General features: G+C 41.9%; 1 protein-coding gene across 2 annotated transcripts in view; it reads left to right on the top strand.

The window, feature by feature from the left end:
* The window catches only part of LOC110168320 (CDP-diacylglycerol--glycerol-3-phosphate 3-phosphatidyltransferase, mitochondrial), an 82,593-nt gene that overhangs the window by 26,768 nt on the left and 29,151 nt on the right, over positions 1–26,674 (top strand). For both annotated transcript variants that reach the window (XR_008631763.1, XM_055150434.1), the window contains exons 2-6: positions 156–369; positions 11,703–11,780; positions 21,629–21,722; positions 24,545–24,734; positions 24,834–25,012. Coding sequence is in view for 1 of the 2 variants with exons in the window: in XM_055150434.1 (XP_055006409.1) it covers positions 156–369; positions 11,703–11,780; positions 21,629–21,722; positions 24,545–24,734; positions 24,834–25,012 (755 nt within the window). In the remaining variant the exon portion in view is untranslated. The remainder of the gene's footprint in view (positions 1–155; positions 370–11,702; positions 11,781–21,628; positions 21,723–24,544; positions 24,735–24,833; positions 25,013–26,674) is intronic.

Below are 26,674 nucleotides of genomic sequence, written 5' to 3'. Positions count from 1 at the left end.
AAATCATTTCTTTATATTTTATTTTTATGTTGAAATAAACTCAGATTAGAGTGTAACAAAGCCTCAGACGGACCAGTGCCTCCAGTTAGCGTCTGCACCGTGTCATTTGAGATGTTTGCCCCTGGTTGACGGTGTTCTCCCGGTGTCGCCCGCAGGTCCTCCGTGCTGCTCCTGGCCCCGCTCCTGGCCGAGGCCGACCCCGCCCCCCGCCGCGCGCCCCGGTCCCAGGGCTCGGCCGGGGCCCAGGGCTCCAGCGAGGGCCCCTGTCCGCACTTCACGTGGATGTCCCAGCACGTGCCCGCCTTCAGAGTACCAGGCACACACATACACATACTCACCTCCCCGGACCAGTTCTACCAGACCATGAAGGTGGGTGGGACTCCAGCGCCAAACCTGTAATTGTACTAATTGTAGTAACTGTAGTAACTGTAGTAACTGTAGTAACTGTAGTACTCTTGAAGGGCCTGTACTTGTGTCAAAGGTCCTATATTACGCAAAACTGACTCTTGTGAGCGTTTAGTCGTGTTATAATGTTGTTACCTCATCAAAAACAGACCTGGAGTTGTGTTTTGTTTCATTCATGTTTGAGTACCGTATTTTTCAGACTATAAGGTGCACTTAAAATCCTTTAATTTCCTCAAAAATCAGCAGTGCGCCTTATGTATTAATTCTGGTTGTGTTTACTGACCTCGAACCGATTTTCTGTGGTACACGGCGCTCAAAAATCTGTCAAAATGTTTTAGTGCGACTTCGGTAAACTACGAAGACGCACCACTTGATGAATTATCGGAGCATTACGGCTGCTTTAGTCAGGAGCCTCACAGAGTCCGACAGAAGCTGAACCGCATCAGCCACCAGGAGCGAGCTGGTTTTTTCAGAGCTTATAGTTTATGCAATGAGCCCTGTGGTTTTAAGTAGGGCTGGGCGATATGGAGCAAAAAATATATCTCGATATATTTTGCTATATCTCGATATACGATATATATCTCGATATCTGTACAGGAAAAATAGCCCCCCCCAAAAAACTACTGCAAAAACAAATATGTCAAATTCCACGTGGTCTTTTTTATTGAAGTGCAAACAGGTAGGCAGTTCATGTAGGAACAAAGTGCTTCTGCCACATTTAACATTAAGAATCCATATTGGGTTTAAAAAATATCTCGATATATTTAAAATACCGAGATATCGCCCACCCCTCGTTTTAAGATTTGTGTCTGTAAAACGTAAACAAATGTGCGTAAAGCTGCTTTAAACACATAATTACTCAATGTATATTTCAGTCGTCCTTGTAGAAAATAAAAAGACAAACTTAAATGATCCACCCACATTCACATTCATAATCCACATTCACCAAGACAGAGAGGAAACGCCGGGCGAATTACACCACGATCTGTCGATGGATCGTGGACGCCTGGACTAAAGATCAGTCGCAAGTGTCGTCCTTTTGTTTCACTTAATGCGCCTTAATGCACCAAGCAACCTTAGATTTTGTTTCTTATTTTAGGTTTTTTCTTTTTTTGAGTGCAGCATGACGTATTTTCATATTTTAAGTACAAAAAGTCTTGTTCCATTGGCAGATCATTTTACTTGTCAAGTGAAATTTGCTCAAATTGTGATAAAACTTTCTTAATTCAAGTCATCTTAACTTGGCTAGATTTTGTTTTTTGCAGTGCAGAAAAGAAAGTACTTTGATTTAATATTGAAAATCATATTCTGCTGTCTAAATAAAGTGGGATCAGAGTCAGTATTGAGTATCGAACCTGCTTGTTTCTATGGATACGTCATTGCTCTGCCTGCAATGTTCCACCGTGTGACATTAAACAGCTCTACTTTACATTTAGTCAATTCCCGGTGGTTTATAAAGCTCAAAAATACCAAGAAAAACAACATTCTGACTGTGAGCGGTGTCGCCTCTTCACAGATCTAACCTGTAACTCGGTCTGGTTGAGTCTCCACATTGCAGACCAGTGTTTGGCAAACTTAAATACTCAAAGAGCCATTTGGAACGTCTTTATTTTTTACGTGTATGCTCTGTATAAAAGACTATAGTGTGTTGCGTTTATGACATCGGTGAAATGCTACAGAGAATATCTGTCCATTCATATAAACGTGTGTCTGTGTGTTCGACCTGCAGACGTTTAATCTCTGAAAAGTTTAACTTGAACCATCTCCAACACGACAGAAACACAGAACAGACTCACCATCAGCAGAACACCCCTCTGTCACAGAAACAACACTCATATTCCACTGAGTCGTGTCCTTTGAGTCCGACAGAAGCTGAACCACATCAACGAGCTTATAGTTTATGCAAATGATCCATGTGGTTTTAAGTTTTGTTTCTGTAAAACGTAAATAAACGTGCACAAAGCTGCATTAAACACATTATTACTCATCGTCTACATGAGTCCTCCTTGTAAGAAATAAAAATCCAAAGCTGTTTGCATCATTTTATCGAGTGTTGTACCGTGCGTCTCAGCCATGATAGAAAATGAATCTGGCCATGTTCTACGTTGTTTTCTTCAGAACCTTTTCTTTTCTTGGATTTATCCATCATTTACCTGTCCAGACTGGTGCCACCTAGTGCCTCAGCTCAATTTCATTTCTCTCCAGTGAACTTATTCTATGGGTCAGGAATCAAAGAGTTTACACTAGACGGTTTGCAAGAACCACGGAAGTGCAAGTTCGAGCACCAACCAATCAGCGAAGAGATATATATTCTGTGTTGTCAATGTTTCCCCAGATTGAGGATTTAAAGCCGGAACAAAGAGAATGTTTGGTGAATTTTATCAAGGGGAAAGACGTTATTGTCCTTCTTCCTACGAGATTTGGGAAAAGCTTAATATACCAGTTAGCCCCATTAGTGGCGCATTAGATACGTCATGACCAAACAGCAACAATTGGTTAAATAAAAAAAGTACCCACCTACCGTTGAGTGAACGAATCCTAATGCTGCGAGGTCAGATGGTTTCTACGAAGTGAAACCAGCTGATGAATCAGGCTATCATTTACCTACAAGGGCTCGAAAAGCTCAATAATTTGGAGCGACAAAAATAGTAAAAACGTTTTATTTGAATTTTACAGGATTACCCTTGTGTACAAATTTAGAATTACATGTAAAAACCAACAAGCTAAAATAAAAAAAAACATGTAATTAAATAAAGATAAAAGAGTTGCAGGTTGCCGACCGCTGTTCCAGACAAAGCTATAAAAAAAATAAAATAAAAAAAAAAAAGACTATAAAAGTATTTGACGGACTCTCCAATGAGAAAAGTTACACAATACACGTTTTAACTTTTGCAAGGCAATTTTCCTCCCAAATACATGGGGGAAATTCTGGAAATTTCCTACAACTTGCAGAGAAAATCATTTGAAATTCGTACAACTCATTCTGTAAAATATAAGAAGTGTAATGTAAGAAAGTCACATGATCATCACAGTGTCTTATGTAACAGTCAAACCCGAGCGTGCGGTGGAATTTATGTTCACAGATATTATCACCGTCTCATCTGAAGCAGTTTGTAATATGGCTCCAGTTACATAAGGAAGTTTTCTGTTTTACATGACGAGAGATTCTAAGAACAACAAGAACAAAGAAGCTGAGCCGCCGACTCTCATTTTCCTCGAACTGAACCGACAAGAACAATCGAAACGAAAGATAAAGCAGGATATAAACACACTGTAAAGACTTAAAGAGCCTCTGTGTGTTTGAGCAAAATGTGTAAAGAAAATGTTTAAAGAAAATGTTTAAAGAAGTGGACTGAGTGAGTTTGAGCTCCAGTCAAATGAAGCTCATCGAGCCGTGTCCAAAACTAGATCTAAACCAGAACGAAATCAGGACTAAACCAGGTCTAAACCAGGTCTAAAACAAGGTCTAAACCAGGTCTAAAACAAGGTTTAAACCAGGTCCAAAACCAGGACTAAACCAGGTCCAAAACCAGGACTAAACCAGGTCCAAAACCAGGACTAAACCAGGTCCTAAACCAGGTCCAAAACCAGGACTAAACCAGGTCCAAAACCAGGACTAAACCAGGTGCAAAACAAGGACTAAACCAGGTCCAAAACAAGGACTAAACCAGAGCAAAACCAGGAATAAACCAGGACGGAACCAAGTCCTAAACCAAGTCCTAAACCAAGTCCTAAACCAAGTCCTAAACCAAGTCCTAAACCAAGTCCTAAACCAAGTCCTAAACCAAGTCCTAAACCAAGTCCTAAACCAGGTCAAACCAGGTCAAAACCAGGTCAAAACCAGGACAAAACCAGGAATAAACCAGGATTAAACCAAGTCCAAAACCAGGTCTAAAACAAGGTCTAAACCAGAACAAAACCAGGACTAAACCAGGTGTAAGCCAGGTCCAAAACAAGGTCTAAACCAGAACAAAACCAGGAGTAAACCAGGTCCTAAACCAGGTCCTAAACCAGGTCCTAAACCAGGTCTAAACTAGAACAAAATCAGGATTAAACCAGGCCCAAAACCAAGACTAAAGCATGTCCTAGCCAGGTCCAAAACCAGGTTCAAAACCAGGGACTAATCCAGACCAAAATTGTGTGTACACAGGTTTAACATTCCAGACAAATCAATCACATCTCGATGGAGAAAAGTATTTGGACGGACCCCTCAGCAGAAAAGTTCCACGGTGCAGCTTTAATCGTGGTCACGTAATTTAGAAAAACACGCTGGGGAAGTGGGCAAAAAAAGATAAAGTAGGATATAAACACACTATAAAGACTGAAAGAGCCTCTGCCTTTTTTCCACTTGTATTTGTTAGAAAAGCTGTAGGTTTGTAAGGAAACGAATCTGCGTATCACCGTATCGAAAACGATCTGCGTCCACACACGACGTTTCTGTGTTTGCAGTCAAAGCGTTCCCTGTCCACACAGAAACGCAAAACCACCTGAATCGCTCGTTACGTGATCGGCTGGTGTCGCGTCGTCACAATGTCCCAACGTCACCTGAGCGGTAAAAATAAGGAAGCCCGAAGTTGCAGCAGCTGATTTTGAGCCGAGGGAAATGGCAAGCGTGAAAACAATGACGACGACTGAACTGACGATGAGGTTCAGTTGTTACTTGGTGTAACACTGGATTTTAAGATGAGCACGGCGGTTCAGAGTGATTACTATGAACGACACCGACTCGTTTCTGTGTCTGCAATCCTTCCCTATCTACACAGATTTGAGCATATTTGTTTATGTTTTACAGAAACGAAACTTAAAACCACATGATTCATTTGCTTAAACTGAGCGCTCAAAAAAACAGCTCGTTCCTTGTGCTGCTGATGTGGTTCAGCTTCTGTCGGACTAAAGGACACGACTCAGTGGAATATGAGTGTTGTTTCTGTGACAGAGGGGTGTTCTGCTGATGGTGAGTCTGTTCTGTGTTTCTGTCGTGTTGGAGATGGTTCATGTTAAACTTTTTAGAGATTAAACTTCTGCAGGTCGACACACAGACACATGTTTATATGAATGGACAGATATTCTAGCCTCTTAGTGTTTTGGCGGTGAATTACTTTGTGGTGCACAGACCTACATCAGAGTATCAGCGTTTTCAGGCGTCCACACGGTGCCGGATCAGATCTGTACTCAGATGAATTTGTGGGAGCTGGAGGCACCAGATCGTTCCGTCTCTGGAGCCGTTTTCAACCGGATTAGTGTAAACCAGGGGTGTCAAACTCATTTTGGTCCGGGGGCCGTATCCAACCAACTTTGAAAACGATCGTCCTTTAAGAGCGTTTGGAAAGAGACAAGTCTTCATTTGTGCTGCTCTGGTGGGAGGGGCCACGTACAGAGACGCTGGAGACGCTGCTGTGATAAACACCACAGAAAATTAACAAGATTTTAATAGAAAATATAATTACAATATTTTAGTACAAAATCAGCCGAGGGCCAGATTAAAGGTCTTGGAAGCCGGATCTGGCCCCCGGGCCGCATGTTTGACACCTGTGGTGTAAACGAACACTGCATCCACAACGAAAATGACTCGATTACAAACTAGTGTGGACGGGGCCTAAAAAGTCACAATATTCCAGAACTCAAAAGGTTAGATGTTTTCTGCTTGTACCTTTTTGATAACGGCTGAATTTAAAGTGCTCATTCAGCTCAAGTCAAATATTCACAGTTAGAATTTTCAAACCACTGGAATCATTTAATTAATTTTCAGTTTTGTATGTAGTTCATGATTTTGTACACACAATCCAGTCCAGTCCATCTGTATCTACACACATTATAGTGCACTTACAGACACTAGGGTGTGTAAATCAGGACTAAACCAGACCAAAACCAGGCCCAAACCAGGTCTAAATCTGAACTAAATCAGGACTAAACTAGGTCTAAAACCAGTGCACTTAGACACTAGGATGCGTCATTTGCCCCAGTGTCAGAATTTCAACTTGAGCTCATAAAGGAACCACTCCCCGACCCACGTAGACCAGGAGTATGTATGTTATGTATGTGGATGTTATGTATGTGGATGTGACATTTCACGCGTCTGTCGTCTATAATCACTGTGGTTTAGTTTGTTCTTTGATCTTCTGACGTCAGGTTCAGAGTCTGTGACATTTAAAACTGAATCTGCAGAGTGACACAAACAGAGCAGGTCCTCCCCCTGCTGCTGCGGCAGAGTGGTTAACCTGTATCCTACTTTCACCTCTCTGAACCACGCAGGACTAAACCAGGTCTAAACCAGGACTAAAGCAGGTCTAAACCAGGTCTAAACCAGGTCTAAACCAGGTCTAAACCAGGACTAAACCAGGACTAAAACCAGGTCTAAACCAGGACTAAACCAGGTCTAAACCAGGTCTAAACCAGGACTAAACCAGGACTAAACCAGGTCTAAACCAGGTCTAAACCAGGACTAAACCAGGCAGGTCTAAACCAGGTCTAAACCAGGACTAAACCAGGTCTAAACCAGGTCTAAACCAGGTCTAAACCAGGTCTAAACCAGGTCTAAACAGGACTAAACCAGGTCTAAACCAGGTCTAAACCAGGACTAAACCAGGTCTAAACCAGGTCTAAACCAGGACTAAACCAGGTCTAAACCAGGTCTAAACCAGGTCTAAACCAGGTCTAAACCAGGTCTAAACCAGGTCTAAACCAGGTCTAAACCAGGACTAAACCAGGACTAAACCAGGTCTAAACCAGGACTAAAGCAGGACTAAAGCAGGACTAAAGCAGGTCTAAAGCAGGTCTAAACCAGGTCTAAACCAGGTCTAAACCAGGACTAAACCAGGACTAAAGCAGGTCTAAACCAGGTCTAAACCAGGTCTAAACCAGGTCTAAACCAGGACTAAACCAGGTCTAAACCAGAACTGAACCAATACTGAACCAGGTCTTACTGTGGCAGAGTGGTTAGCCTGTCTCCTCCTTTTCACGTCTCTAAACCAGGCAGGACTAAACCAGGACTGAACCAGGTCTAAACCTGGACCCAAACCAGGACTAAACCAGGCCCAAAACCAAGACTAAGCCAGGACTAAACCAAGACCCAAATCAGGACTAAACCAGGTCCAAAACCAGGTCCAAAACCAGGTCCAAAACCAGGTCCAAAACCAGGTCCTAAACCAGGTCCAAAACCAGGTCCTAAAACCTAAACCAGGTCCTAAACCAGGTCCTAAACCAGGTCCAAAAAAACATCTAAACCAGGTCCTAAACCAGGTCCAAAACCAGGTCTAAACCAGAACAAAATCAGGACTAAACCAGGTCCAAAACCAGGTCCAGAATCGTGTGTACACATTTACAGTTTGAGCTGAACCTCGATGCAGAATGATCATAATACGATATTTCTTCTCAAACTTATTATGAACTAAAACATATTTTTGTGTCCTGGTTTGATCTTGGTCTAGTCCTGATCCAGTACCAGCTTTGTGTCCTCGTTAGACCTGATTTTTAGTCCTCATTTAACCTGTTATTTAAGGACTCATCAAACAGAGTCTAGGAAGCTGTGGGTTAGAGTCTTGTCCGGGTTTAGTCCTGCTTCAGTCCTGGTTAGACCTGGTTTAGTCCTTATTAACCCCTCAGTTTAAAGGTGCACTATATAAATTATGTTACATCACTCTGCCTGGAATGTTCCGCAGTGTGACTTTACATTTATTCAATTACAGATGGTTTTATGGCTCAAAAATACCTAGAAAAAACAGACATATTGACTGTGAGTGGCGTCGCCTTTCCACAGATCTGACCTGTAACTTGGTCTGGTTTGGTCTCCGTGAAGATAGAAAGGTTTAATGCCACACTGCGAAACATCCCAGATGAAGCAATAACATCTCCATGGAGAAAAGCTTTTGACAGACCCAGAAAACTTACACAATGCAACTTTAAAACAGGACCTAAACTAGGACTAAATCAGGACTAAACCAGACCAAAACCAGGCCCAAAACCAGGTTTAAACCTGAACTAAATCAGGACTAAACTAGGCCCAAAACTAAGACTAAACCAAGTCTTAGTCAGGTCCAAAACCAGGTCTAAACCAGAACAAAATAAGGACTAAACCATGTCCTAAACCAAGACTAAGTCAGAACAAAATTAGGACTAAACCAGGCCCAAAACCAGGCCCAAACCCAGGTCTAAACCTGAACTAAAACTAGGCCCAAAACTAAGACTAAACCAGGTCTTAGCCAGGTCCAAAACTAGATCTAAACCAGAACAAAATCAGGACTAAACCATGTCCTAAACCAGGTCCAAAACCAGGTGCACACCCAGGACTAAAACAGGTCCAAAACCAGGTCTAAACCAGAACTAAACCAGGTCCAAAATCAGGACTAAACCAGGTCTAAACCAGGTCCAAAACCAGGTCTAAAACCAGGTCCAAAACCAGGTCTAAACCAGGTCCAAAACCAGGTCTAAACCAGGTCTAAACCAGGTCTAAACCAGGTCCAAAACCAGGTCTAAACCAGGTCTAAACCAGGTCTAAACCAGGTCTAAACAATACCAATACTGTGTGTACGCAGGTTTAACATTCCAGACAAAACAGTCACATCTCCATGTACAAAAGCATTTGTATGGACCCTCCAGCTGAAAAGTTCCACGGTGCAGCTTTAATGGCGTTCACGTGATTTAGAATAACACGCTGGGGAAGTTGGGCGTGTGTCGTGTTTATGTCGGTAACATGTGGTTAATGGGCTGAGTCTTTTTCTTGGCACTGATCTCCATTTGGATCAAGTTACAGCAACTCAAGCTCCCACCAGCCTGTCAAAACTATCTCTGTGTGTGTGTGTGTGTGTCTGTGTGTGTGTGTGTGTGTGTGTGTGTGTGTGTGTGTGTGTGTCTGTGTGTGTGTGTGTGTGTTTAGGTGTGTCAGTGTGTAGATTTATGAGTGTGTGTCTGGGTGTGAAGTGAATCATTTTAATTAGTTTGTTTAATCTTGTTTTTACTGTTCGCAGTTTAATGTAGTTACATAGGTCAACTTAATATAATATAATAAAATATAATATAATATAATAATAAAAAAAATTATTCTAATGTAAAGTTGGAGCTCGGACGAGGTAGAAAAATAAACAAAATTTTTCCTTTCCTGGTAAAAATAAAGGCAAGGTGTTTTCAGTTTGATTTGATTTGATTTAAAAGCACAGAATGTTCACAAAAATACTCAAGTTCAGGCTTAAAGGTTAATCTGATTCATCAGACAGTTTCACTTCGTAGAAACCATCTGACCTCGCAGCGTTGTGATTCGTTCACTCGACAGTAGGCGGGTACTTTTATTATTTAACCAGTTGCTGCTATTTAGTCGTGACGTATGTAATGCACCAAATCCCATAAGGAGAAGGACAATAACTTCATTTCTACCTCCGCTCTACACATTTCCTGTTCTTCACTTTCCTTTCTTTCAATAGACATTGAGTAATAATGTGTTTAACTAGAGATGGGCATTTGATGAAATTTTCTTAATCGATCGTCGGAAGAATTAACGATCAATTATCGATTAATCATTAACGTTTTTATATTAAAATGATCATCATTATTATCACTATCTGCACTAATCTGCATTAATAAATTCAACTTTACGACATATAAACGTAACGACTCTAGAGCCACATCAGCTGTTTGACATTATAATGTGTTTAATTCAGTTTTGTTCAACTCACAGAAACAAAACTTAAAACCACATCACTAATTTACATAAACTAAGTGAAGATAAAACTCCAGCTCTTGTGTCGCTGATGTGGTTCAACTTCTGTTGGATTAAAAGACATGACTCAGGTGAATACAGGTCAGTGTGACCAGATTTGCGTTTGTCAAAACCAGGACAGCGTACGGGGGGAGGGGGGCGGGGCCTCGTCATCCACATTGAGCGACTCTCACCTGGAAAAACTTTTTCCCACTGGACACAGAAACATATGTGCTGCTTTATACACTGTGCACATGGACTCACACTTGTCCCAACGCAACGGAAAGTGTGGAATTTCTTGTACAAATCCTGGTTAAATCCACATTTGTGCTTCGGTTCGTTACAGACTGACCCACTGTTTGTGTCTCGCTCCTTCTGATGCAGAGACACATGTACACACCTGTTTGGTCACGACACACACAGCAACATACATTCAGTTTGTCGATTAAAATTAACGTAATCGATGAAATTCTTAATGATCAATGATCGATTAATCGATTAATCATGCCCATCCCTAGTAATAATGTCTTTAACACAACTTTGCGCACAGTTGTTTATGTTTTACAACAAAACTTAAAACCACATGGCTAATTTGCATAAACCTAGAGCTGAAAAAACAAAACAAAACCAGCTCGCCCTTTGTGCTCGTTGTTTAGTGTGCGATGAGTCGACACAGAACTATACGTCGCCCTTTACAAGTCAGATCTGTGGAGCAGCCGCTCACAGTCAGAACACTTGTTTTTCTAAGTATTTTTGAGCTTTAAAACCACCTGTAATTGAATAAATGTAAAGTAGAGTCGTTTAATGTCACACTGTGGAACATTCCAGTTAAAGAAATTACATCTCCATAGAACCAACAGGTGACGAACCAAAACTTGCTTAGTGCAGCTTTTAACAACACCTGTTGTTCTTGTGTTTGGTGAATTTTTATAATCTGTGACGCCCGTGGCTCATTTTCTTATAATCTGCACATTTAAAATCATAATATTCATCTATGTGAGCTGGTGTCGCAGTAAACGCCGTCACAACGAAGCGCCATGCAGCTGTTCGTGGTACTGTGCAGCGTAATTTTTATTTTTTTGATTTCTTGGCTGTTCCTTGAAGGTGGAAAAGCACTGTAGAAGTACAAGGATACAGTGAGATTTCCAGTAGATACGATTCAGTACGATATATTTCAAACTGATTCGATACGGTTCAATAAAAAAAAAAAATTAAAATCATGTCTGTGACACTAAAAGTCTTTAGTTAAACCACTTCTTGTGCAAACTTAATATGAAACACAAACACTTTAATCATCAAAACAGTGAAAATGTCAAATGTGTCACATAAACGAGTTTCCTTCCACTAAACAAACAACAAAACTGTAGCTGTAACAAAATGATTTAGTAAAATATAACAACAAATACTCTTGGTGATATATCGATACAGCAGCCCACGATATCGATACTGTATCATCACATTAAACGATACGATATATCGATATTTGTATAAGTGTTACAAATGCAGTTTTTAAGGACTTTTTATTGTGGCCTGATTTAAATGGACTAAACTCTTCGTGTGAAATCCTTCGTTCTGTTTGTGTAATAAACTGTTTCGATGTTTGTTTCAGGCGCGGATCAGAACAGCTCAGAGGAGAGTGGTGATGGCCTCTCTGTACCTGGGGACGGGGGAACTGGAGCACGAGCTGGTGAGAGACGCATGGCCCTATCTCGCAATCGAGCTTCCCGAACCCAAACGCCAGCTGGAACATACAGACAAAATCTATGAAAAATGAGAAAATGTCCCAGTTTTCTTCATCTCCATGTCATTTTAGAGTTCCGTTACGTTTGGCAAATCAACAATTAGAGCCACACCTCAGTTTTCATCATTTCCACACTGACGCAAAACTCCGAGTGCACTGGGTACGTGTGATTAGAAGAGACGAGACGCCAAATTCCAGATGATTCCAAACAGCACATACGTCTGCAGTCTTCATTTTACCGCTGATCACATTTACTTCAGTGGGTTTGATCGCGAGCCCAGAGTCAGGGAACTACACCGGAAGTTTCATCGCATGTTTCCGAACGTCATCCAGGTCCTCAAAATGTTAAATAGTCTCAAGACGGGCAGAAAATTATACGAAACATTTGTATTTCGTTTGTGCTGTTTTGTGCTGTGACGGTTTTCATTTGTGCGAGTTGGCCCCATCAGACGCAAACCTACACAAAAACTATGTCAGCGTTTGTGCTGCAAAAAGTTTCTTTGTGCTGTTTTAGTTTTGGAGATATTAAAGATTCTTTTATTAGATCAAGTCCCCAGGAAACTTCAAAATGGCACAAAATGGAGTCAATCATTTGTGCTTCGTTTGTGCTGCAAAAAGTTTCATTTGTGTGATTCTGGTTCTTAAGAGATTAATAGTTTTATTTTGGGTTGATGACGTATATGTGTATACCGTGTTTTTCAGACTATAAGTTGGAGCAGCCAAAAAATGCGTAATGAAGAAGAAAAAACATATAAGTCGCACTTTTTGGGGGGAAATGCATTTTATAAAATTGGAGACCAGGAACCGACATTTCCTGTTTTCAGTCAAGTTGTAGTAAAAACAATAGAAGAGAGAACAACAGACTGTTAACGTCACATATGAACAGTTCTTCAGATAAACTATAACATAAACAACAGAACAGAACAAGTTTAACAAACTCTCCATCTCACTCCAAATCACTAAATCCATTCAATTCTTCATCCTCGGTGTCACTTCTGAACAACTCCACGACCTCCGGAGGTAAACAGAGCGACGCTTCCTCTTCTGTGTCGCTGTCGTCAGACTCAGCATCAGTTCCAGTTAGAATTATTCCGGCCCAGAAATTTATTTTTGGGTCAGATTGACCCACACCAAGAGAGCGGGAAGGGAAAAAAATGTCTTCGGGTCAATGTGACCCCGAGGAGAGCGTGAGAGTTTTAAAACCGCTGCCGTCAGATGAGCGGAAATGACATTATAATTTCCGTAAAAATAATAATATATAATAATAACAATAATAATTGAAACAAATATTTCGTATAATTTTCTGGTGTTTTGAGGCTGTTTAACATTTGGAGGAGCTGGACGAAAATAAAACTGTTAATTTCTTAAGAATCCGAATCACACAAAGGAACCTTTTTGCAGCACAAACAAAACACAAACGATTGACTCTATTTTGTGTCTTTTTAGATCATTTGGAAGTTTCCTGGAGGCTGCTGACCTTAAAGGGATAGTTCGGATTTTTTGACATAAATCTGTATGTCATCCCCGTCATCAGTGTTGTGCATCCACACCGACTTACCCCCGAAAGCGTCCGGTGAGCCGAGATACTGGCCCGTTTTGGTGCTGAGGAAAGTAGTTCGGCAAGTTGTGTGGGGACTGTTTACTAAAGCGTTTTTCTTCTCAAAGCAACATGTGTTCAAAAGAGTGATACATTTGCATCACAAAACCATCGTCGCCAAAAAAGTCAGATCTCATAATCGCCAGGTGACAGCCGCGCACCGATCCATCACTTTCTTCAGTTGTTCGGCAGTGTTTACATGCGCAGACGCCGCCACGCGAGAGAGCTAACGAGAGAGCTAACGAGAGAGCTAACGAGAGAGCTAACGAGAGAGCTAACGAGAGAGCTAACGAGAGAGCTAACGAGAGAGCTAACGAGAGAGCTAACGAGAGAGCTAACGAGAGAGCTAACGAGAGAGCTAGAGCCAGAAGTATATGAGCTTGTATAAGATACATATGAATATATCTAAAAAATGGTGCGAACTCTTGATTCTCCAGGCTGTAACAACAAAAATCTGGCTGAATCTCCACACACATTTCACTGTTTTCCTGTCACGGACTTTGCGCTGAGGAAACTTTGGCTTCTTGCCTTTGGCTTCAATGTGGAAACCAAACCAGGTAAGAACGAAGAAGTGCCGCTGTGTTTACAAGAGAACAGACTTCAAGAATCAGCTGTAACTCTGTGTGCAGTAAATCACTCAGTGTCATATCACCAGTGAAGCTTCTACAAAACGTAACTTTATAAGTCGACTGTTATTACTATTGTAAATGTCACGTACACTATTGGCAGCAGCTACGTGGACGTGTGGATGATTCTATGTTTCTGTTAGTCGTCCATACTTCAGTCACAGTGGAGGCTCTATGTTCGCTGTATATGAGTTTATAAATGACGTGATGGTGATTGTCGCTCACTCGGTCTCTCACGGCTCCAGCTTCAACTTGTACCACTTCTCTGTCTTTTCTCTCTCTGCTCGTTCTAACTCCATCTGGTGAAATTCGGCATCAGAATATTCGGGTTCACAAAGATCTCCCCTTGGGTTTGTGGTAAAGGCAAAGTCTTTATTGTCGGTGTCATAATCAGACATGTTGTCGCTAACATTCCGAGCAGTAAACAAAGTGAACCAGGCTCATATACTTCTGGCTCTAGCTCTCTCGTTAGCTCTCTCGTTAGCTCTCTCGTTAGCTCTCTCGTTAGCTCTCTCGTTAGCTCTCTCGCGTGGCGGCGTCTGCGCATGTAAACACTGCCGAACAACTGAAGAAAGTGATGGATCGGTGCGCGGCTGTCACCTGGCGGCCGCGCGCAGTGGTACGTACGGAGAGAAAATAGCGCCAAGCGATTATGAGGTCTGACTTTTTTGGCGACGATGGTTTTGTTATGCAAATGTATCACTCTTTTGAACACATGTTGCTTTGAGAAGAAAAACGCTTTAGTAAACAGTCCCCACACAACTTGCCGAACTACTTTCCTCAGCACCAAAACGGGCCAGTATCTCGGCTCACCGGACGCTTTCGGGGGTAAGTCGGTGTGGATGACGGGGATGACATACAGATTTATGTCAAAAAATCCAAACTATCCCTTTAATTTGACCTATAAAAGAATTGTTAATATCTCAGAAACTAAAGCAGCACAAGTGAAACTTCTCGCAGCTCAAACGATCGTCATATTTGTGCTGCAGATTTGCGTTTGATGAGGTCGACTTCACGGAGGTCGACACCGCGGCTGTTTTCTACTTTTCTTCACTTCTCTGATGTAAAACGATGACCCGGCGTCTCTCCCGCCAACCAAAGCAACCATTTAAAAACCATATTAATCCGTCAAACGCTCTAAGTTGTTTTCGGCGCGCAAACATTATTCTAACTCCAAACCGGGGTCGTGAATAAAGCGTCGCTCTGAAGACTCTCCTGAAACGATTTTTATCACCCGAGTGTTTTTCTGTGCAGGTGTGAGAGAAAAAGAAACTGTCACCGCCAAAAAAACCCAAAATAATAAAGAGAAAGAGCCAGAAAAAATGAGTCACACACTAAAAACAAACTCAGAACTAAAGAGACGAAGAGGAGGAGGAGAAGAGAGGAGGAGGAAAAAAGGGTCCTGTGTCATCCAAGGGTGAGAGAAAGAGAGAGGAGAAGAAAGGAGGAGGAGAAAGAGAGGAAGAGGATGAGAAAGAGGGCACAGGCGGAGGAGAGAATGAAAAAGAGGGGGAGAGGAGAGGGAAAGGTGGAGGGGAAGCAAAAAAAAAAGGGATGATAAAGGAGGGGGGTTGAGGGAAAGATGGAAGGAGAGACGGAGGGGGAGCCAAAGGTAAAAGTTGGAGGAGAAAGGGATGAAAAGGGTGAGACAGGAAGAGGGTGAAAGAGAGGAAGAGCGTGAGAGAGATAGATAGAAAGAAAGGAAGAGAATAAGAATGAAGGAGTGGTGAAAGAGAGGAAGAGAGAGAGAGGAGAAAGAGAGAAAGAGGGTGAGAGAAGGACAGGAGAAAGAGAAGAAGAAGGTGAGAGAAAGGGGAGGAGAAAGAGAGGAAGAGGCTGAGAGAGAGAGGAGAAAGTGTGGAGGGAAGAGGGTGAAAGAGGCGGAGAGAAAGGGAGGAAGAGGGTGAGCGTGAGAGAGAGGAGAAAGAAAGGAAGAGAGAAGAGAAAGGGAGATGAGACTGAAGGAGAGGTGAAAGAGAGAAAGAGGGTGAGAGAGAAGGACAGGAGAAAGAGAAGTAGAGGGTGAGAGAGAGAAGAAAAAGAGAAAACGAGTGAGAGACGAGGGAGAAAGTGTGGAGGAAAGAGAGAGAGGAGGAAGAGAGGAACAGGATGAGAGAGAAGGAGAGGAGAAAGAGAAGAAGGTGAGAGAAAGGGGAGGAGAAAGAGAGGAAGAGGCTGAGAGAGAGAGGAGAAAGTGTGGAAGGGAGAGGGGAAAGAGGCGGAGAGAAAGGGAGGAAGAGGGTGAGGGAGAGGTGAAAAGAGGAAGAGGGTGAGAAAGAAGAGAAAGGGATGAAGAAAATAAGAGAGGAGAAAGAGAGGGAGAGGGTGAGAGAGAGAGGAGAAAGGAATGAAGAGGGTGAGTGAGGGAGAGGAGAAAGAGGAAGAGAAAAGAGAAAGGGAGATGAGAATGAAGGAGAGGTGAAAGAGAAGAAGAGTGAGAGAGAAGGACAGGAGAAAGAGAAGAGGGTGAATGAGAAGGAGAGGAGAAAGAGAAGTAGAGGGTGAGAGAGAGAAGAGAAAGAGAAAACGAGTGAGAGACAGGGGAGAAAGTGTGGAGGAAAGAGAGAGAGGAGGAAGAGAGGAACGGGATGAGAGAGAAGGAGAGGAGAAAGAGAAGAAGGTGAGAGAAAGGGGAGGAGAAAGAGAGGAAGGTGAGAGAGAGAGGAGAAAGTGTGGAAGGGGGAGAGAAAGGGAGGAAGAGGGTGAGGGAGAGGTGAAAAGAGGAAGAGGGTGAGAAAGAAGAGAAAGGGATGAAGAAAAAAGATAAAAGAGAGGGAGAGGTGAGAGAGAGAGAGAGGAATGAGAAGTGAAGAGAGGTGAAAGAGAGAGAAAAGAAAGGGAGATGAGAATGAAGGAGAGGTGAAAGAGAAGAAGAGGGTGAGAGAGAGGACAGAAAGAGAAGAAGGTGAATGGGAGGAGAGAGAAAGAGAGTAGAGGGTGAGAGAGAGAAGAGAAAGAGAAAACGAGTGAGAGACAGGGGAGAAAGTGTGGAGGAAAGAGAAGAGGAGGAGAGGATGAGAGAGAAGGAGAAGAGAAAGAGAAGAAGAAGGGGAGAAAGAGGGAGAGAAGAGAAAGAGAGGACGAGGGTGGGAGAGGAAGAGGAGAAAGAGAGGAAGAGGGTGAGAGAAAGGAGAAGAAAGGGAGGAAGAGAGAGAGAGAGGGCGCTCGCAGGTGGAGGAGAGAGTGAGAAAGAGGGTGAGAGAGGGAGGAAGAGGGGAGCAAAAGGGGGGGAGTGGAGGAGGGATGGAGGGGAAGAAAAAGGGATGATGAGGGAGGGGGGTTAGGAGGAGAAAGAGAGGAAGAGGCTGAGAGAGAGAAGAGAAAGAGGATGAGGGTGAGAAAGAGAGAGAAAGTGTGCAGGGAAGAGGGTGAAAGAGGGGAAGAGAAAGGGAGGAAGAAAATAAGAGACGGAGAGAAAGAGAGGGTGAGAGAGAAGAGAAAGGGAGAAAGAGGGTGAGAATGATGGAGAGGTGAAAGAGAGGAAGAAGGTGAGAGAGAAGGAAAGGAGAAAGAAGAAGAAGGTGAGAGAAAGGGGAGGAGAAAGAGACGAAGGGGTTGAGAGAGAGAAGAGAAAGAGAGGGGGAGGATGAGAGAGGGAGAGAAAAGAAGAGAAAGAGGGGAAGAGGTGAGAGAGGGAGAAGAGAAAAGGATCAAGAGGGTGAGAGAGAGGAGAAGGGGAGGAAGAGGGTGAGAGAGAAGAAAAGGAGGAAGAGAGAGAGAAAAGAGAAAGGAATGAGGGGATGAAAGAGAAGAGATAGAGAGGAAAAGCGTGAGAGGGAGAGGAGAGGAGAGGAGAAAGGAGGAAGAGGGTGAGAGGGAGAGGAGAAAGAGGAAGAGAGAGAAGAGAAACTGAGGAGGAGGGTGAGAGAGGAGGAGAAAGAGAAAAAGTGGGCGAGAGAGGGGAGAAAGTGTGGAGGAATGAGGGAGAGGAAAAAGAGAGGAGGAGGGTGAAAGAGGGAAGAGAAAGGGATGAAGAGAGTGTGAGTGGAGGTAAAGTGACGGACACGGCCTCTTTTCTCCTTAAAACCTGGAAAAACGACAACAAAACAAAAATCCCCCAAAACCTCAAATTCATCTTCTTTTTTTTTTTCAGTTTCTGCTCGGAGACGAATCGCAGAAAAGTGCAAATCAAACGGGCCCTGATTTAAAACTCAACTTTTCCTCACAGCCGACAGCCCCAAACACACGACTGATCCTCGTTATTGTTTTGTTTGTCCGTCCTTGTTTTAGTGTTTTATTATTATTATAAAACTGTACAGTGGAACCAGGTTGAACTGGATCTGAGATGTTGAGGTCCAGACCAAGACTTGTGCTTCTGTTTGATCTGATTTGGACTCGAGTCAGACTTGAGTCACTATTTTTAGGACTCGGGACTTGACTAAGACTTGGGACTTGACTCGGACTTGAAGCCTGTGACTTGAGAAGACTTGATGCTTCTGCTAAAAATATATGGTTTTAGAAAAAACTTTTCACTTTTCAGTTGGAACATGTCCCTCCCACTTCTGTTTGTAACTATGGCAACAGTAACTGAAGTACTGTGATACTCAAATGTACTACAGTACAATACAATAATAATATACAGTACAATACAGTAATATACAGTACAATACAATAATATACAGTACAATACAGTAATATACAGTACAATACAGTAATATACAGTACAATACAATAATATACAGTACAATACAATAATATACAGTACAATACAATAATATACAGTACAATACAGTAATATACAGTACAATACAGTACAATACAATAATATACAGTACAATACAGTAAAACAGAGGAAATTACAGAGAACATGATCTTTCCATTTCAGTGCAGAAACACGACAAAATAACTGTTATTTAGCTCTTTTAAATCTGAATTCTTTCTGTTCTGACTGTAATGATTCACACTAACATCTTGACACGACATTTAAAAAGGAAAAATTAGCATTTCTACAACTCTTATATAAATACTCAAATATAAATCTACCATGACTTTTTACAATTTAGCTTAAAAACCATTGGTACTTTGGTTTAAAGACTTGAAATGACTTGAAGCTCAAAGCAGACGACTTGGACTTGACTTGGACTAATGGGCCAGTGACTCGAGACTCGACTTGGACTTGTGAAAGAGGGAAGAGAAAGGGATGAAGAGAGTGTGAGTGGAGGTAAAGTGACGGACACGGCCTCTTTTCTCCTTAAAACCTGGAAAAACGACAACAAAACAAAAATCCCCCAAAACCTCAAATTCATCTTTTTTTTTTCAGTTTCTGCTCGGAGACGAATCGCAGAAAAGTGCAAATCAAACGGGCCCTGCTTTAATTACGGCTCGAGCCTCGACGATGATGGATTACCTGATCTACAAAACCAACAGCGCTGGGATTTTTGAGCTAAATGTCCCGAAAGGCGATACTTTAATACGTGTTTGGGCGCGCGAGAAAACAGCGGCGGCGGCGGCGGCAGGTGTGGGGCCGAGGTTCAAGGCCGCGTCCGTCCAAAAACAACAGCGGGCCACACCGGGTCTGTGCCGGCGGCTCGCGTTCGTCGTGTTGATTTGAAAAGCACCTGGGCCAAGGCATGTCTGCGAATAATTCAGACTCCGCCGCACATTTGCAAATCAAAACCAAAAGGAATTTTCGTTCCTTTTGGCAAATGTTTGAACGAACCTGAGAAATGCAGATAGAGATTCTCTGGGTTTTCCTGCTCGGATCAAATCTGTGTGTGGGATTTTAAAACGAGATGTACAAATAAAAGCTCAGGTCTGTTGTTTAAACGTCTTTATTACTCAAAATTGACTCTTGCGAGCTTAAAGTCGTGTTGTTTCCTCTTCAAAAACAGCCCAAAGTTTGTTAAACCTTTTATTATTCATCTGTTTACGTCTCCAAAGCTCAACATGCTCTGCTCCAACTTGTGATGTCATGAAGTGGTATTTTTTAAGTTAAGAGTGACACATTTAACCTTGTGTTCAGTAGAGATCGCACTATTTACCAGGGCTGTAACGGTTCAGAAACATCACGGTTCAGTACGAACCTCGGTTTTGAGGTCACAGTTTGTTTTTTTTCGGTTCAGTTTGGGAACAAAATACGAAACAATTTTTTTGTTGTTTGTTTGTGTTTTTATTAAACCAACAATTTGTTTTAACATTATACAAACGGGAAAGTCAAATAAATGCAAAGTGCTGCTCGGTAATATTAAGTTAAATAAAATATTCTCAAATAAGCAACAAATGTATGAAATATTATATATAATATAACATAACACATTGCCTAGTATGAAATATATATATAAATATATTATTTAAAAAAAAAAAATCTTGTAAACAAAGCTTTCCAAAAAGTAAAGTGCAGCACTAACGGTTCCAGGATGAAGTTTTACTCAAGCTTCAGATATTTGGCCAGAAAAACCAACTTGTCCACATTGTCTACAGTAAGAGCCCATCAGCTGCAGTTATAAATGTAGTTTTCAAATAAAATTATTAATGAAAAAAAAGGGGGGTGGGGGGATTTTGTGCCAGCAAAAGTAAGGTCCGCGGCGCGACAACCGTAGTTTTGCGAGGATTCAAGTGGTTCAGAGGGACGTAGTCAAGACGGGGGCAGTTGTTGTGAAGGCGGTCGCTCTAACTATAAAGCGCTGAAACACTGTCACCCCAGTCACGGACCAGTTCCCTCATGAATATTAAAGAGCCGAGTGTCTGTGTAGCTGCACATGTAGTGGTGGAATGTAAACACACAAATTACGCGAATTCACTCGTGCACAGTCCTGCACCGAACCAAACATCCTGTAACGAAACAGTCCAGCATGAATACATGAACCATTACACCGTTAATATTTACCATTTGCACTAGACCCACATAAGAAACTGACTTTTGTTTCTTCTGATAAGACTCGATCTGACGTGATCTGCACTGTCCTGAACACAAGTGTTTTTAGCTTCATTTATTTATCTGTTGTTACTGTAGTCGTTGGAGATGATGTTATTTGTTGTGTCTCTGTCCCATGTGTGGAGAAGACAGGACAAATATTAAAGTAAAAGACATTTATGTGCAAAGAGAAACGTATTTTTTTTTTTTGCATGTATATAACATAACAATTAAAAAAACCCCACTAGATTTAAAAAAAGCAGTTGCCAGACGGGGACAAAAAACCCAAAAGAGCCTCCACCTTATGAATACATCAAAAATTTAACATTATTGAAAATTATTATTGAACATAATTGAAAATGACCAAATAAATATCTAGTACATGTGAAGAAATTGACAATAAAGCAAATTTTGAACCTTGAACCGGCAATTCCAGGCCTGAAATGATCCAAATGTGATACTAGTGAAGGTGTACGAACACAGGGAACACAGTGGAGCACTTCCTGTGTTACCACGTGACATCACAGGGTGGAACAGAGTGTTTTCTGAGAAGAATTCAGCCTAAATGTGCAAAGTTTGCGAGTTTAACATGTGTGAATGAAACAAAACACAACTCCAGGTCTGTTTGTGACGAGGAAACAGCATCGGAACATCAGAAAACAGTAAAATATGAGCCTTTAAAGTTGACTCTTGTATATTTTCTTCCGTGTTGTTGTAGGTGGAGTGTATGGAGGAGGCTCTGGAACGTTCTGAGGAAAACAGCTCCAGACTCAGAGTGTCAGTGCTGCTGGACTACACACGAGGATCCAGAGGTGGGCCTGAAATACTACTGTTTATGTTTATGTTAACTGTTACTGTTGTTATATTTGCTTTGGTGGTGTGCGCCGTCATCCAGTGTGTAGTGTGACAGTCAGAACGTCTTATAACTGAACCTTTGCCCTGGCCGCCCTCACGCTCACGAAACACCTTCAAAAAACTGTTCAAAACCCAACTTTTCCTCACAGCCCACAGCCCCCACACACACGACTGATCCTCATTATTGTTTTGTTTGTCCCGTCCTTGTTTTAGTGTTGTTATTATTATAAAACTGTACAGTGGAAACCAGGTTGAACTGGATCTGAGATGTTGAGGTCCAGACTAGGGATGGGCATGATTAATCGATTAATCGATAATTGATCATTAAGAATTTCATCGATTACGTTCATTTTTAATCGACAAACCGAATGTATGTTGCTGTGTGTGTCGTGACCAAACAGGTGTGTACATGTGTCTCTGCATCAGAAGGAGCGAGACACAAACAGTGGGTCAGTCTGTAACGAACCGAAGCACAAATGTGGATTTAACGATGATTTGTACAAGAAATTCCACACTTTCCGTTGCGTTGGGACAAGTGTGAGTCCATGTGCACAGTGTATAAAGCAGCACATATGTTTCTGTGTCCAGTGGGAAAAAGTTTTTCCAGGTGAGAGTCGCTCAATGTGGATGACGAGGCCCCGCCCCCCTCCCCCCGTACGCTGTCCTGGTTTTGACAAACACAAATCTGGTCACACTGACCTGTATTCACCTGAGTCATGTCTTTTAATCCGACAGACAAGTGGAACCACATCAGCGACACAAGAGCTGGAGTTTTATCTTCGCTGAGTTTATGTAAATTAGTGATGTGGTTTTAAGTTTTGTTTCTGTGAGATTTGAACAAAACTGAATTAAACACATTATAATGTCAAACGGGCTGATGTGGCTCTAGAGTCGTTACAGTTTATATGTGGTAAAGTTGAATTTATTTATGCAGATTAGTGCAGATAGTAATAATAATGATGATCATTTTAATATAAAAACGTTAATGATTAATCGATAATCGATCGTTAATTCTTCCGACGATCGATTAAGAAAATTTCATCGAATGCCCGTCCCTAGTCCAGACCAAGACTTGTGCTTCTGTTTGATCTGACTTGACTCCAGTCAGACTTGAGTCACTATTTTTAGGACTCGGGACTTGACTAAGACTTGGGACTTGACTCGGACTTGAAGCCTGTGACTTGAGAAGACTTGATGCTTCTGCTAAAAATATATGGTTTTAGAAAAAACTTTTCACTTTTCAGTTGGAACATGTCCCTCCCACTTCTGTTTGTAACTATGGCAACAGTAACTGAAGTACTGTGATACTCAAATGTACTACAGTACAATACAATAATATACAGTACAATACAGTAATATACAGTACAATACAATAATATACAGTACAATACAGTAATATACAGTACAATACAATAATATACAGTACAATACAGTAATATACAGTACAATACAATAATATACAGTACAATACAGTAATATACAGTACAATACATATACAGTATACAGAAATACAGTAAATACAATAAATATACAGTACAACAATACATACAGTAATATACAGTACAATACAGTAATATACAGTACAATAATATACAGTACATACAATATACAGTACAATACAATACATAATATACAGTACAATACAGTAATATACAGTACAATACAATAATATACAGTACAATACAGTAATATACAGTACAATACAGTAATATACAGTATATACAGTAATATACAATAAATACAGTACAATACAATAATATACAGTACAATACAATAATATACAGTACAATACAGTAATATACAGTACAATACAGTAATATACAGTACAATACAATAATATACAGTACAATATACAGAATACAATACAGTAATATAATACAATACAGTAATATACAGTACAATACAGTAATATACAGTACAATACAATAATATACAGTACAATACAGTAATATACAGTACAATAATATACAGTAATACATAATATACAGTATACAATACAGTAATACAGTAATATACAGTACAATACAATAATATACAGTACAATACAGTAATATACAGTACAATACAGTAATATACAGTACAATACAGTAAAACAGAGGGAATTACAGAGAACATGATCTTTCCATTTCAGTGCAGAAACACGACAAAATAACTGTTATTTAGCTCTTTTAAATCTGAATTCTTTCTGTTCTGACTGTAATGATTCACACTAACATCTTGACACGACATTTAAAAAGGAAAAATTAGCATTTCTACAACTCTTATATAAATACTCAAATATAAATCTACCATGACTTTTTACAATTTAGCTTAAAAACCATTGGTACTTTGGTTTAAAGACTTGAAATGACTTGAAGCTCAAAGCAGACGACTTGGACTTGACTTGGACTAATGGGCCAGTGACTCGAGACTCGACTTGGACTTGTCTGTATTTGACTTGAGACTTGACTCAGACTTGAGGTCAAAGACTTGAGACTTAGTTGAGACTCACAAAACATTGACTTGGTCCCACCTGTGGCTGGACAGATCAGTTCATCAAATCAAAAGCCTTTGTCCCTCGACAGGGAGATTCAGCGTCTCATGATCATAATGATAATAATGATCATAATGATCATAATGATAATAATGATCATAATGATAATAATGATAATAATGATCATAATGATCATAATGATCATAATGATAATAATGATAATAAGAGAAGAGATGGTGTAGACAACACAACATGAGATGAGTCTGCAGTTCCTCCAGCTCTTATCACGGGTCTTTCTCTCGTCAGGTTCAGATAACTCTCGTACGATGCTGCTGCCGCTCTTGTCTCGCTTCACTTCTCAGGTCCGAGTGTCTCTGTATCACACTCCGGACCTGAGGGGGCTGCTCCGCCTCCTCGTCCCTCAGAGGTTCAACGAGACCATCGGGGTCCAGCACATTAAAGTTTATCTGTTTGACGACAGCGTCATCATCAGCGGGTAACACAAATAATACTACTACATACTAATACTAGTACTAGTACTATTACTAGTACTGTTACTGCAGTATCTTTGTCCTAACCTCTGGTCCTGTTCCAGAGCAAACCTGAGCGAGTCGTACTTCACAAACAGACAGGACCGGTACGTGCTGCTGGACGACTGCGCTGAAGTGGCAGATTTCTTCTCAGATTTGGTGGAGGCTGTGAGCGACGTGTCTCTGCAGCTTCAGCCCGACGACTCCGTGTCCATGATGGACGGAATGGTGCATCCGTATAAAGGTAATACAGCAGTACTTCTTCAGTACTTCTTCAGTACTTCTTCAGTACTTCAGTACTTCTTCATACTTCTTCAGTACTTCTTCAGTACTTTATGTGTTCATACCGGCCTGTCAAGCCTGATCTCGTCAGATCTCAGGAGCTCAGCAGGTCTGGGCCTGGTTGGTGTTTGGATGGAGACACTGGGAAAATCAGGAGCCACAGGAGGCACCAGTGGCAAAAACTGTTGTTGTGTCCTTAGGCAAGACACTTCACCCACATTGCCTGGTATGAAAGTGGAGTGTGTGTGAGTGATGGTGGTGGTCGGAGGGACCGATGGTGCAGATTGGCAGCCTCTCTTCCGTCAGTCTGCCCCAGGGCAGCTGTGGCTACAGTAGCAGGTTATCACCTGTGGTCTGTGGGAGCATTAGGATTCATTCACTCGACAGTAGGCGAGTACTTTTGTTATTTAACCAGTCGCTGCTGTTTGGTCGAGACAAATGTCTCTTTACGTTTCAACGCCGTAAATGTTTGAGTAACTGTGTGGTCGTCTCTGTTTAACCAGATTTTCAAGTGCAAAAATCGATACACGTTCCTGCCAAATTCATGTATCACCAATTAAAAAAAAACTTTATGGGGGTGAGGGACATTTTTGTAGCGATGGCGTCTTTAATACAGGAGATTAAAGACTCAAACATGTTTAAATCACTTTAAATAAAACACGGAGGTGAAACGAGAAGGAAAAACCACTTGAGACACGGTTGAGACGGTGAAAGGTTCACGTCTCCTCGTGTGGAGTCTGGAGCTGCTCTGATGTTTCTGTTGATTTGATTTGTTTCATTTCTTGTGAGTTTAAATCTGAAAGGTTTTTGGTGATGTTGTAAATAGACTGGACACGGGCTCTTCCCGCCGCCTTCGCCTTCGCCTCCGCCGCCGCCGCGCTCACCTGACCCGGCGTCTTACTGTAAAGTGAACGTGAGCGCGGCCGCTGCCCGGAGCCGACGCCTTCACTGACCGGACGAGCGCAGGAAAATACACCACTGCCTCAAACTGCTCCAGGAATCCAGCTCTGATGTCAGAGTTTCAGGAACAACACGCTGACATCACTCACACGGACGACAGGAACAACGAGAGAGGAGAGGAGAGAGGAGGAGGAGAGAGGAGAGATGAGAGGGGAGGAGAGAGAGAGGGAGAGGAGAGGAGAGGAGGAGAGGAGAGAGAGAGAGAGAGAGAGGAGAGAGAGAGAGAGAGAGAGAGAGAGGAGAGAGAGGAGAGAGAGAGAGAGAGGAGAGAGGAGAGAGGAGAGAGAGAGGAGAGATAGAGGAGAGGAGAGGAGAGAGAGAGAGAGGAGAGAGAGAGAGAAGAGGAGAGAGAGGAGAGAGGAGAGGAGAGAGGAGAGAGAGGAGAGAGAGAGGAGAGGAGGAGAGGAGAGAGGAGAGGAGAGAGGAGAGAGAGAGAGAGAGAGGAGAGAGAGGAGGAGAGGAGAGAGGAGAGAGGAGGAGAGAGAGAGAGAGGAGAGAGAGAGGAGAGAGAGAGAGAGGAGGAGAGAGGAGAGGAGAGAGGAGAGAGGAGAGAGGAGAGGAGAGAGGAGAGGAGAGAGGAGAGGAGAGGAGAGAGAGAGAGGAGAGGAGAGGAGAGAGGGAGAAGAGGAGAGAGGAGAGAGAGAGAGAGAGGAGAGAGAGAGGA

The sequence above is a fragment of the Boleophthalmus pectinirostris genome, unplaced genomic scaffold (assembly GCF_026225935.1).
Source record: "Boleophthalmus pectinirostris isolate CB_2022bp ecotype Guang Dong unplaced genomic scaffold, ASM2622593v1 HiC_scaffold_14, whole genome shotgun sequence".
Taxonomy (NCBI): Eukaryota; Metazoa; Chordata; class Actinopteri; order Gobiiformes; family Gobiidae; genus Boleophthalmus; species Boleophthalmus pectinirostris.
This window is presented reverse-complemented; position numbering and strand designations above follow the sequence as displayed.